We start from the raw sequence: 13,328 nt of genomic DNA, 5'->3' as shown, positions 1-13,328 counted from the left end.
AATTGTCATGTCAGTTCAGCTGCATATATTTTACATTAGGAAACTGCCTCCCAATACTTTTCTATATTTGCAGTGTAGTTTCTATAATTTTCAATTATAACTTGGAATGAATAGATTTATCTACAAACTCACCATTTCTCAGACAGTTCATTCTAATGTAAAACATTTGGTTAACATGATGCAATATGAACAAAGAAGTGGTGCTGAATAATTAAAGGGCTTACATATTTAATGAAATGGCTTGCTTGCATTAGAAGCACTGGTTAACAGCTGCACACTCCTTTGAAGGGAACTTAAAAGTGTGGAGATGACAAGAGACTGCAAATCACAGCATTAGGAATTACATAGTTTTGTCACATTAATATGCAAACAGCTTTCTATTTAATGGAGAATTATGCCAAACTAGTGACAGAAGAGGGACATAACAGTTACTTTCTATATGCATTCATCAGTGTGTAAAGAAAACCTCTCACTAGATAATGGCAAAAAGTGCAACACTGACTTTCCGTCCAACAGCATACTCACCAAGGGCCCTGCCTTAATACACATTACATCATGATGGCAGAAACTTATGGATTTATTGTATAATATATCACAAAGAGCTGTGCTGTTCAGTACTACACAGCTGGGCATCCCTGGACAGCAGAATCTCAGGCTAAGTAATTACGTGATCTTAAAATATCATATCATTACTGACTTGATGATTTTACACAATGGGATATCCATGTGTGATCAAGAAATACCAAGATAAAAAAGAACAGCACAGAGTGGGCAGACTTTTCCCTTTTTATTAGTTATTATGCTATTTTTGTGTTATCAGGGCCAGTGACAGTATTATTATTACTATTAATAATACAAAAAGTGGTAAGAAACTTTTAATTAAGTTTCCTCTTCTAAGTGAGCTGGATTTATTTTTGTTCTGCTCTTCCAGGCTTTCTCCAGTACTGATTCCATGACCAAATAATCAATGCCTTGGGTGACATGATTGCTGCTGATAGGAAGGATCAGACAGTCTGAACTCTGAAACTGTGAACAAATGTCTAGGCATTTAGTCATTAAATCTGCACTGGAAGCAACCTGGAGAAGCATTATCTCAAGGAAATGTGTGAATTTCAAGCCTTCTGTTAAGCCAGCCATACATGGATTGAAATTCAACAGGGCACGGCCGAATTTCAAGCCATGCATGGATACCCTGGTTGGAGTCAATCTATCAATCAGCTTGTGTACAACTAGCCTGTCGATTTCTTCCCAAACAAGCAGGTCTCATTTACACTTGCTTCTACTTTAACACACAGTAAATCACCTATCGCTTCAACTTGCTTTTTTTTATGTTTTTGATGTTTTGTGATGCTTCAATGATGTTTTTATAATGCTTTTTACCCTGTGATGTGTGTTGATCTTCTATTTGTTTTAAAGGGGCCCAGTAGAACCCCAGCTCAGCAGTACCACCTCTCAGCAGATCCCCAGCTTATTTAGTACCCTAGTTCAACAGATCCCAAGTCCATTGGTACCCACTCAGTAGTAACCACCATCTCTGCTGATCCCTCGCTCAGAAGTAACCCCCATCTCTGCTGATCCCCTGCTCAGAAGTAACCCCCATCTCTGCTGATCCCCCGCTCAGTAGTAAACCCCAACTCTGCTGATCCCCCTCTCAAAAGTAGCTTCCAGCTCTGCTGATCCCCTACTCAATAGTAACCCCCAGTTCTTCTGATCCACCACTTGATAGTAACCCCCAGCTTTGCTGATCCTTCTCTCTCTCTGGCCCCCACCTACCTCTTACTCTATTGCTCCTACACTGCACACCACATGCAATGTTGCTAGCTTCTCCTGCTCTGGTCCTCAAGCTCTGCTGATTCTCTGCCTTTCAGTCCTCTCTCCCATCCCCGTTCACCTTCTGCCATAGTGTTCCCATGTTGCACACCATGTGTGCCATCTGCTAATTGCTTCACTCTGGTCTAGACCCCACTCACCTTTTCGCTGCTCCATGCTGCACACCAGATGTGACATCTGCACCAGACATTTCCAATACATACACTTAAAACCGCAGTGAATGCTGATGACGTCTTTCTGGTTCGCTTGCAGTTGTCCTAGTGCCTATTGGAATATCACATACCTCCAATACCTCCAAACAAAGAGAAGCTAATGCAGAATAAAGGCCTCTCAAAAGCTGCAAGTACTGTTAGCAAGCTTTATCATAGACTTCTATAGAGGCTTTGGAGATACTTTGAAAAACCAAGAAAGTGGTAAGATTTTTGCAGCAAAGCAAACACAACAGTGTGAACAAGGGACCGTAAACTTTCCATTTTATTTAGAGACAGGTGCTTTGATTGGCATTTAGAGTGCTTTATAAAAGCGTGCCCAATGCCACATTTTTAAGCAAATGTAAATGAGCCCTTAAAGCCTCTCAAAAGCCACAAGTGCTGTTAGCAAACTTTATCACAAACTTCTATGGAGGCTTTGGAGACACTTTGCACCAAGAAAGTGACATGGGGTATAATTTATGAAGTGAAGCAAAGGAAACGCAATATGTAAACAGGACTGTAAGCTTACCACTTCATTTAGTGACATTTGCTTTCATTAGCATTCAGAGAGCTTTAAAAAAGTGTGACCAATACCACATTTTGAAGCAAGTGTAAACAAGCCCTCAGTGTGTTCTCATGGCAGGGAAGGCTCCCTGTGCTCCTTGCCGACAGAACACAATAGTTCTGTAGGAGGGAATCCCCCATCAACACTGACTGTGTTAATTGGGGAATCAAGAAATTGTGTTTCCTTCCAATCATGGAGGAAGAAAACAAATTACATAATCTATGGCCTGCCTTAGTCTTGGGTCTATGGGGCCCACATAAGCAGAAAACAACTGAAAGCTAAAGACAGCATGCAGTTCCAGAAGTTTATTGGTAAAAGCTTCTAGCTGCATTTTCAATGAGGCTAAAAATCTATTTCATTCTTACTAGAACCTTATAATTAATTATGCAGTGCTTTTCCTATGCAAGCTTACAATACGAGAGGTGAGGAGATAATAGATATAGTCCATTAGTCCATATAGTCCATTATACTGTACTTTTACACTACAGTTCAGTATCAGTCATTACAATTTTATACAGGAGATTATCAGAGTTGGATCTATAGAATTCTGTGGAAATCACCTGTGCAGGGTAGGCCACGAGAAAGGTATATTTTATCCAGAAAATCTAATGACTGCTGCAGGCACCGACTGTCTGATCTATTTAGGAATGTTTAAGGCGTTACTTTAAATCAGGGGTAAAAAATGATAGCTTTACTTTCTCAGAATTTATTTTATCTTTTATTTTATTTTTATATGAAGTATGAGCTTTAAAAAAAAACCAAACACACACTCACCTAGGTGGATGCAGCACCTGTCCGATGATGTATCTGTCCCCTGCTGCCTCTAAGACTGAGAACTGAGTGATCAAAGGCTGATCCCTCAGTTCTTGGTCTTCAGTGAGCAGGGACAACTAACTAACAATCACCAGCTTTCTGCTCCACCCTTCCAGCACTCACTAAAACGTTGGGCTGTGGAGGCGGAAAGAGCGGCTGACTTGAGCTCCTAGGGGCTCACTGATCTCTTCAGAGTCTAAACTGGGTTAGTGACATCAGCCAATAGCCGACTTTAGCCCACTGTTAGTTGAATACGGGTTACAGACAAGTAGAATGAAGCGCACTCCTGTGATCCATAGGAGAAGTAGGGCAAAAAGAGCTTTGGCCATACTTCTCCTTTAAAGGAATTGTGTAGTGTTTATATTTACCTAAACCCAAAGCAAAAAGTATAACATTTGCTCTTTTTTGAACTCCTAAAGCTGAACACTATGAAAAGTAAAAATCTTCCATTGCCCCCGTACTGCAAGGATTAAATGCTGATTTAGGTCTAGTGTACCAGAAAAAGCACTTTACTTACCCAGTCCACTGTTCCCACAAGCTCCCCCCATTTAACCCTTGCAGTGCAGGGGCAGCTCCACTGCAAGGGATGAGTTTTACTTTCCCCAGAGATAAGCTCTAAATACACAATTTAAAGCTACTTTTTGATAAGTTACAAAACATATTGCAATTATTATTATGAAGTCTTCTGCCCAGGCAGCAGAAGACACTCTAGTTTCCTTTTCACATATGAAAAAGCATCACTCTTAATTGTGTTGCCTAAATAAGTCATGGTAGCAGTAACACATCCCTTATCAGATGACTTTGCAGAAATCAATACATCAAATAAATTGAGCAGCAAAGCCAGCAGTGTATGCAGAGCTGTCTCATTAGCTAACCCAAAGTGCTCTGACTTTGTTGTATTTTAAAATGTTTATTCTTGGCTTTGTTGTATCTTAAAATGTTTATTCCTAAAAAAAAAGTGTATACATTTAGTATGAACCCATTTAAAAATGTTTTAAAAATCCTCCCTTGCAGTGGGGCTGCAATGCAGGGATTAACTGCTTGTTTCTGTCTAGGAGACATGGTAAAGCAGTTTACTTACCTGATCCTCTGCTCCAGCAGGCTCCTCTGTTCTGCTAGACTGGTTCCCGCCTCTTCTGGCCTATGCTCTAGCACTCTTAGGTCCTCTGACATCATCAAGACTGATGCAGGGACCATAGCCCCGCACTGAATCCACCCAACAAAAAATTTGGATGGCTATACACTCAACTGAAGATCCAAAATAGCCTTTATTAGTCACCACATATAAAATCAACACAGATGTACAGACAGGGAAGGGAAGAGGTTAACATGTTTCACACTGTGGCAGTGATTTTGTCAAAACCTTGCATTGGATGTGAGGACCCTGAGGAACAATACATTGCTGGAATGCAGGGGAGTGCTGACTTCTGAAGGAGTGGAAGCTCAGGTAAGTACAACTGTTTTTAAATCCCCTAGACAGAAACAAGTGGTTGCAGCAGTGCAACCACAGCTCCACTGCAAGGGAAAGTTTTTAGGTTTTATGGAGTTGGGCTTTAACGTCCACCCTATAGCAGAAGAACTGCTACAGGGCAGCAAGGGTGCGTAAAATCATGTATATATACGTGATTTAGCAATTTTGAAGTAGTGTTCACATGCGAGGTGTGTGCGCTCCCTACCCATGCCACCATTCGCCGGCGTCCAGTGATTGCCGGGCATCTCTGATGAGGGGGAGAACTGTTTGTAAGCAAAACAGTTCTCTCCCCTGTCAGCTCCTGCACACTGCTTTGCATGGGTGTGCTATGCACACCCATGCAAATCAGTGTGCTTACAGTGAAGCACAAACACAGCACACAGTTATAAACGGCACACAGCACGCAGTTAACCCTTTGATAGCCCCCTATGTTAACCCCTTCCTGCCCAGTGCCATTAGTACATTGTCAGTGCTTTTTATTAGCATTGATCACTGTATTGGTGTCACTTGGGATGTCAGTGACACCATGTCAGTTCCCCCCAGTGTCAGAATGCCCACCGCAGTCCTGCTATAAGTCACTGATCACTGCCATTACTAGTAATAATTTAACAATAAATCCTAGTATATAAATTTGTAAATGCTATAAATTTCATGTAAACCAATTAATTTACACATATTGGGATTTTTTTTTAGCAAAGGCATGCAGCAGAATACATTTTGGCCTAAATTTATGACGAAATCTGATTTTTTAAATTTTTTTTACTGGACATGTTTAATAGCAAAAAGTCAAACATACAGTTTTTTTTCTCAAAATTGTTGGCCTTTTTTTATAGCACAAAAAAATTAAAAACTCACAGGCGATCAAATACCACTGAAAGAAAGCTCTATTCACGGGAAAAAAGGAAGTAAATTTCAATTCGGTGCAGCATTGCATGACCGCGAAATTGTCAAAGTAATGCAGCGCCATAATGCAAAAAATGGCCTGGTCAGGAACGGGGGTAAATCCTCAGGAGGGCAAATGGTTAAGGAAAGCCAAAATAATTCCTATGTATGATATTTTGTATTCAAAATAAACACAAAATATACAAAATGCAAAAACAGGACATAAATGTTATTTCCAATGATATCTCTTGATGTTTTAGAAGAAACAGCTGATTAAAAACACTTAGGTGTGCTTGTTATACCGCATCATAATATACTGTTGATTTCAATAATTAGAGAATACGTACATCGATATAGTTTCCATTAATATAGTCTGAGCTGGCTTCATCTTCGATATTCAGCAGTCTCACTCTGGAATGGTCATCTGCAACAGATTCAGAGTTACAATTTAAATACTTGCTGAACATTTAACATTATTGCCCTAACTCTTCAGGAATTAATCCACAAGGCATATGAGTGCCTTTTGCTATGAAAATAAAAAGTAGCAGTTATGTTGCATCTCATACCTGGCTGAATCACACTAGCAACCCAAAATCATGAATACTGTACAGCGCATGCGTTTATAAAATGTATAGATGTGCTGGTACAAATGTGCTGAGAGGAATAGGTAAAGGAGTGAGCAATGTAGAAGTATACAAAGGTAGGCATCCTTGTCAGTTGTTTTACTTGCTGCTTATCCCTGCTAGCCAATCACGAGCTAGCCTTGGATATCTATATGGCTAAGGTGCTAAGAATGCCTTAATCTATATAACGATGCAATCAAAAAGCTGTGTGTCTGTAAATGACTTTATTCGGAAACAGAATGAATTTGGAACTGGCAAGACCTTTAATTAATCCAGTGCAGCAATCAAAGGGCAGTAAAAAAAAAAGCAGGACTAAGGTATCAGGTTGGTTTGCCCTCGGAGCTAAAGTGATTTAAAAGTGTGATAATTCCTTAGAGCGGTAATAAACTCAGCATTTTCGCTTTTACCTATTGGTAAACTTATAATGAAGCCTAAAGCAGAGTTCCACTCATGCTGTCAAAAAATAAAAGTCAGCAGCTACTGTAACTCTAAAAATGTAACTGCTGACTTTTAAAAAACAGCCACTTACCTGTCCCTCGGTCCCACGGTGTGTCCCCCGCAGCCCACTTCACCGGCCGTCCTGTATTCCAGGAGGCCGGCATCTTCAGTGTGGGCACCCAGCTGTGATAGCATACAGCTTCACAGCCGGGTACCCACTTCGCATGCGCGAGTAGCGCTGCGCTTCATGAATGGTCCTGTAGTCTTCTGGGACCTGTCACATGTCCCGAAAGACTACAAGGAGGGAGGGAGGACACCTTCTGTTTCCGATCGCCTAGGCGATCGGACCGGAAGTGGGAGCGGGTACCTGTCAAATTCGGGTACCTGCTCCCCCCGCCCCCCAAAGGTGCCAATCCTTAATGGGGAGCGGGGGGGGCAGTCCTTAAAGCAGAACTTCCCATTTTAGGTGGAGCTCCACTTTACCTGTAGGTAAAATTAATATATTGACTTGCTTTGCAGCCGGTGATCTCACCAATGCATGAGCACGGCACTCCAAATTGAGGGCACAATGAATGTGATGTCAATCCAGAGTACTGTGCCGCGGCCGAGACTCTCAGGTGCATGCATGGGACTGACATCATCCCAGCTTGGTCATTCAAATGGTCGGAGTCTGCGAACCTGGAAAAAAGTTTGGGTAAAGATGGAAGCCCTGACAGTGGCGACAGCACACCGCTGGAGGGATCCTTTTACAGGTAAGTCTTTCATAATGTGCTAGCACACAATCCATACCAGCACATTATGCCATTGACTTGCAGGGGGGGGGGGCAGATTTTTTATTATTAACAGAAAACTTAACATTAAGATTTTTTTGTAATTTGTAATGCAAAAATATTTTTTGACAAAAATGGAAACTCTTACAAATAAAGTGTGTTGTCCCAGCTTTGATTGAATATTTTTCCAAAGCCAATGCCGCATACCTGGAAGCTGCCTTTCTGTGGTGTTCCTATCAGAGAATGCTTTTTTCTAAACTGCATACCTTAGCTTGTACAGATTAGAAAAAAAAAATGTTGGTTATTTGATTGTTCTTGCCTTCTAAATTAGAGAAGGTGTAAACATCTCTGAGGCATAACACATTTCACAAATCCGAGGCTTTATGACTAATATGTGAATTAAAGGGATGTGCTATTGTAACAAGTTAGATTATCTGGCTTACCCAGTTTCTGAATAACTTTGGAATGGAATTAGCAAACTTAAGTCTTCACAGATTCCCAAAAGGTCTGTTGAATTAAATTAAAATGGGTCTTGGCCCATTGCTCTGAGCTAGCTGCTTTTGCTCATTGTAATAAATTACTTTTCTTCCTGATGGCACAGTTCCTTATTACGTATTTCCCTTCCACGGTGATAAGACACAGCCTAGTTCCTAATGCACCACAGGGCTTAATTATGCTCTAGTATCAAAAAGTCAACAGTGTCAGCAAGTGACAGTCAGTCTCATGTAATGCTAAAAGCTATAGACCTGTAATTAAAATTATTGGTATGCCAATACTGTTCTACTTTAGTGGAAAACATCCCAGTAGAACACGTCAGTCCATTAGATGCATATAATGCTTTGGAAGAGAGCTGCCCCATCAACAAAACTGTGGGAGTGGACAGTGAATTAATAGTAGTAGTAGTAATAATAATAATGATGTTATTAAAAAGAGTAATCATAATAATAGATCCTGCACAGCTCTTTGTGAACCAGAATAATCCTATTTACCAGTATTGAAACACATGTAGTTTTTTAATTTATTAAAGTCCAGCAGATTGTATGTCTGCCTCACCAGTCTTATCATGTCTACTTCAAACTGATTAGGTATATTCAAAATGTAAACATATATCTTCATAGCTGTTAATTATTCACCAAGCTATTAATCACCTGCTTAAATGAAATTGAATTTAAACTGTGTACACAGATGTACAAAATCTGCTCTACAAGTCTACTCCTCTCAAATTCAAAATACTCTTACAAATTGCTGCTTTATAAGAAAAGTGTAGCACCACCTTGCTGTGAAGGCTGCATGCAGTACTTGTCAGCACACACCACTGCAATGAATGCAGCGATGTGAACTGACACCAAAGGAGACAAGGCATTTTGCTGTGTCTTGTATTGGGACTGTGCTGGATCCTGCTCAGCTTTGTCCCAGCGAATGAGCCCTCAGTGTAATTTGCTTCTTTTAAACAAAGATCGTATGCATATAGTAAAAGATTAAAACAAATATCAAATAAAAAAAAATATAATCTAAAATCCAAACACCTAATATAATTGACCCCAAACCATATATAACATTTAAAGAAAACTTTTCTTTTACTGCCTGGATGCAAAGAGCCAGGTACTCATACACAGGCCTATGATTGCTTACACTATATTGCCAAAAGTATTGGGACACCCCTCCAAATCATTGGATTTAGGTGTTCCAATCACTTCCATGGCCACAGGTATATAAAATCAAGCACCTAGGCATGCAGACTGCTTCTGCAAACATTTGTGAAAGAATGGGTCGCTCTCAACTCAAGCATAGTACCGTGATAGGTTGCCAGCTGTGCAATAAGTCCATCTGCGAAATTTCCTTGCTATTAAATATTCCATGGTCAACTGTTAGTGGTATTATAACAAAGTGGGAGCAACTGGGAACAACAGAAACTCAGCTGCGAAGTGGAAGGCCACGTAAAATGACTGAGCGAGGTCAGCGCATGCCGAAGCGCACAGTGCGCAGAAGTTGCCAACTGCATCCAAGCCTTACATTATCAAGTGCAATGCAAAGCAGTGGTGTAAAGCACACCACCATTGGACTCTAGAGCAGTGGAGAAGTGTTCTCTGGAGTGACAAATCACACTTCTCTGTCTAGCAATCTGATGGACGTGTCTGGGTTTGATGGTTGCCAGGAGAGCGGTACTTGCCTGACTGCATTGTGTCAAGTGTAAAGTTTGGTGGAGGGGGGATTATGGTGTGGGGTTGTTTTTTAGGGGTTGGGCTTGGGCCCTTAGTTCCAGTGAAGGGAACTCTTAAGGTGTCAGCATACCACAACATTTTGGACAATTTCATGCTCCCAATTTTGTAGCAATGGCCCATTCCTGTTCCAACATGACTGTGTGTGTTACCAGTGCACAAAGCAAGGTCCATAAAGACATGGATGAGTGAGTTTGGGGTGGAGGAACTTTACTGGGCTGCTCAGAGTCCTGACCTCAACCTAATAGAACACTTTTTGGATGAATTAGAACAGAGACTATAAGCCAGATCTTCTCGTCTTACATCAATGGCTAACCTCACAAATACGCTTCCGGAAGAATGGTCAAACATTCCCATAGACACACACCTAAACCTCGTGGACAGCCTTCCCAGAATAGTTGAAGCTGTTATAGCTGCAAAGGGTTGGCCAACTCAATATTGAACTCTACGGTCTAAGACTGGGATGCCATTAAAGTTCATGTGTGTGTAAAGGCAGGTGTCCCAATCCTTTTGGAAATATAGTGTATATTAGACTGTTTTAGAACCATAATGTAAATAATAAAACATCGTATAGGATGAAGGGAACTCTACCATCTAATCAAAGTCACTCAGGGCAACAACACAGACTATCAATGAACAGAACAATATGGTTTTTACCAGTCGTGCCATGTATTCTCCTTTCTCATTTGATAGACAGCTTCATTTAGTTAAACTAATAAAGCTGACCATACACTGAATGGAGTCTGGCTTGTCCAGCAAGGACCAACTCGATTTTGATTAGTGTGGACCACCGTTTGACAGAAGTTGATTGTTTAATCAACTTTTTTTCAAAGGGACATGCTTGAAAATTTTTATCAATCAGCAGCTGCATTTACTGATCAGTGTATTCTGATAGTGGCAGGTGCTGCTATCAGAAAACTATGTATTGGTGGAACCACATTGTTTGTGTGGGTGGAGGAGACTGAATGAGAAAAAAAAACAAAAACAAAGCAACTCATAGATTATGCAATTTCTTTCTTTCAGGCACAGGTGGCAGCAAAGAAAATTGCTCAATTTCCCCATCAACACAGTCAGTGTATGGGGGAATCCCTCCCACAGTGCTATTGTGTTTTTCCTGTGGGGAGCCTTCAGAACACAATGATCCCTGCTGGCAGCTACAGCCACTGGCAGTGATTGCATGAAAAAAATCTGACAAACTGGTTGTACTGAAGTCGATCAAAGGATCGACTTCAGCACAACCAACCAGCCCACAGATGGATCGCATGTCGGCCGATTCCTGCTGAACTGTCCAAGATTTGATCCATCTATGGCTGGCTTAACAGTGAATGGCCAGTTTAACAACTAGCTGATAAATGAGCTGGAAAAGGGGAAGAATTAAGCCTAGTACACACTATCAGAAAATCAAATGAAGAATACTGCTTTCGAAGCATTCGTACAATAATCTGACTGTTAGTACATAGCTTTTGTACGAAATTATTCAAAGGGAAACACACGAAAATTTTTCTTGTACAATTCTAGATCGTACCATTTTTGTTTAATTGGTACTGTTTTTGTCTGAAAATACAATACAAATACAATACATTACATCACTTTCAATTTTTTTATTATGTCGTACAAGAAAATTTCGTAGCTTTAGTAACCTCTTCACTTTTGATATGAGACTAGCATGCAAAAAAAAAATGACGATCAGTTGTCCGATATTCTTATTGTGTGTGTACGGGGCCTTAGGGTGGGGTTGAACATGCTTGGTTCCTGACAATGAATGATGACAGGAGTTCCTACAGAGAACTTACTGTAAGGGAATGGTTACATCACTTATTTCAGTTAGTAGTACCATCTTCATCACTATGTTGAGGAGGTAAATGGAAAAAATAGTCTGCATGGCAGCATATGGATAATATATAATTTGGATAAAGCAAACGCTAACAGGGATGTTTACATGTGCATGCATTATTTTTACATTGCAATTTTAAAGTGTTTCCATTTACAAAAACATACTCTAGTTCTGCTTTAAGATGCCAGTTGTCCAGATCTATAAGACATATCTACACAGATATGTGGTCAAAATTGGGAATGATCAGATTGAGTGTACCTAAGAAAATCTTTCAGCATACTTCAAAAGTAAACACTGACATTAACATATTCATTAATGATATTTCTCATTGGGTTTCTGGTTATGCAAACAGTTCTTTAATGGGTCACAATAGAACCCTATTTATGTTGATGAATAAAAACTTAGAGAGAAAGCTAAAACTTGTTTAGCCATCATCAAGAAATTGTAAATCGATAACATAATATAGTTTTGTTATTTAAACCTGTTATACGTACTAAATCTTCACACAGAAGTAGTTTTATCTCTGCGGAGAACGTTATAACCTTAGAAGAGGAAATTGATTCTGATTTTGCAAGTTTGCGCATAATAATCTATACGGTAGGAAGTTTTTAAATATATGCCTGCTCTTTGGGCTAAGATGATTTATTTAACAGGCACAAAATTTGTAACCTTTTCTTCTGAATGATCTACGGATGTTTCACATTTGTAAAGGTTATAAATTTGCCTGTGTAATGAAATCTTTAATTTCAGCATGGAATCTCTCTGAAACAAAAACCTGTAACCTAAGATAAATGAGTGCATAATTACCAGGCACTCACAACCTTGAAATACAGCAAAATTAACACACAATTAGCTCCATCCTGACTCTAGGTCTTGAAGGGTTAATCCACATATTTAATTTGCTACTTTCAGCATTCATTAAGCAAAGATAATACTGCTCGGGGGCTTAAAATATAATTGTCCTCAAAGGGCATGCTGGGAAAAATTTCTGGTCAGTTTTATCAGAGCAGCCACTGCAATGGAATAATATGCAGTGCCACTATTGTACTGTCAAGACTTACATGCTATGATATTCCCATATCTGTTCTTCATTCTGTTCTCGTCTTTCTTTGCTGACTCCCACGGTGCTGCCTGTCCTTCAAAGAAGCTCTGGAAAAAAAAGAGTCACAAAACATTATGCCACATAGAGGGAGGGGAAAATCCACACTCCAAGGTTAGGAGTAGAATTACAGCGATAACTTCCTAATAGAACTAGAAAAATGCCAGCTTGACTGAAGTAACAGAAATGACTGCTTCAGTTGTTCACAAGATGATTTAATTATCTGGAGATCTAACCGAACAATCATGTCTGCTTCATTTGAGCAATACGCAAGGTACAATTTACATTGTCACTATCACACATGCCTTTCAAAGCAGTGCCACCCAAGCTTCCTCTTTAGATAATGAGCCAAGAATAAACTGTAATGGGAACATAAATGGAGATCGACAATGCAGTATTCTGATAAGCTGTGTATATGCTAGTTATTGTGATAACAAAGGAATGGCTATTCACAGGCTCAATCAACAGGCATCATGATATGTTTTTAGTATGGCCTACACTGTGGATGCAAACATACTCCATGAAACTGAGGACAACATTAGTCAAACATTTTATAAATGGCACATTAAAAATTATAGTGTAAGGCACAGCGA

General features: G+C 39.9%; 1 protein-coding gene across 10 annotated transcripts in view; it reads right to left on the bottom strand.

Annotated features, from left to right (window-relative positions):
• PTPRM (protein tyrosine phosphatase receptor type M) overlaps window positions 1-13,328 on the bottom strand; it is a 998,088-nt gene that overhangs the window by 145,742 nt on the left and 839,018 nt on the right. For all 10 annotated transcript variants that reach the window (XM_089670974.1, XM_089670978.1, XM_089670975.1 and 7 more), the window contains 2 exons: window positions 12,698-12,785; window positions 6,100-6,176 (listed from right to left, as the gene is read on the bottom strand). In XM_089670974.1, the coding sequence (XP_089527100.1) occupies window positions 6,100-6,176; window positions 12,698-12,785 (165 nt within the window). The remainder of the gene's footprint in view (window positions 1-6,099; window positions 6,177-12,697; window positions 12,786-13,328) is intronic.

Source organism: Staurois parvus, unplaced genomic scaffold (assembly GCF_062004578.1).
Source record: "Staurois parvus isolate SC_StPar_1 unplaced genomic scaffold, SC_StPar_1.0 ptg000097l, whole genome shotgun sequence".
NCBI lineage: Eukaryota > Metazoa > Chordata > Amphibia > Anura > Ranidae > Staurois > Staurois parvus.
The sequence above is the reverse complement of the archived record's forward strand: the minus strand, read 5'-3'. Positions and strand labels throughout refer to the sequence as shown.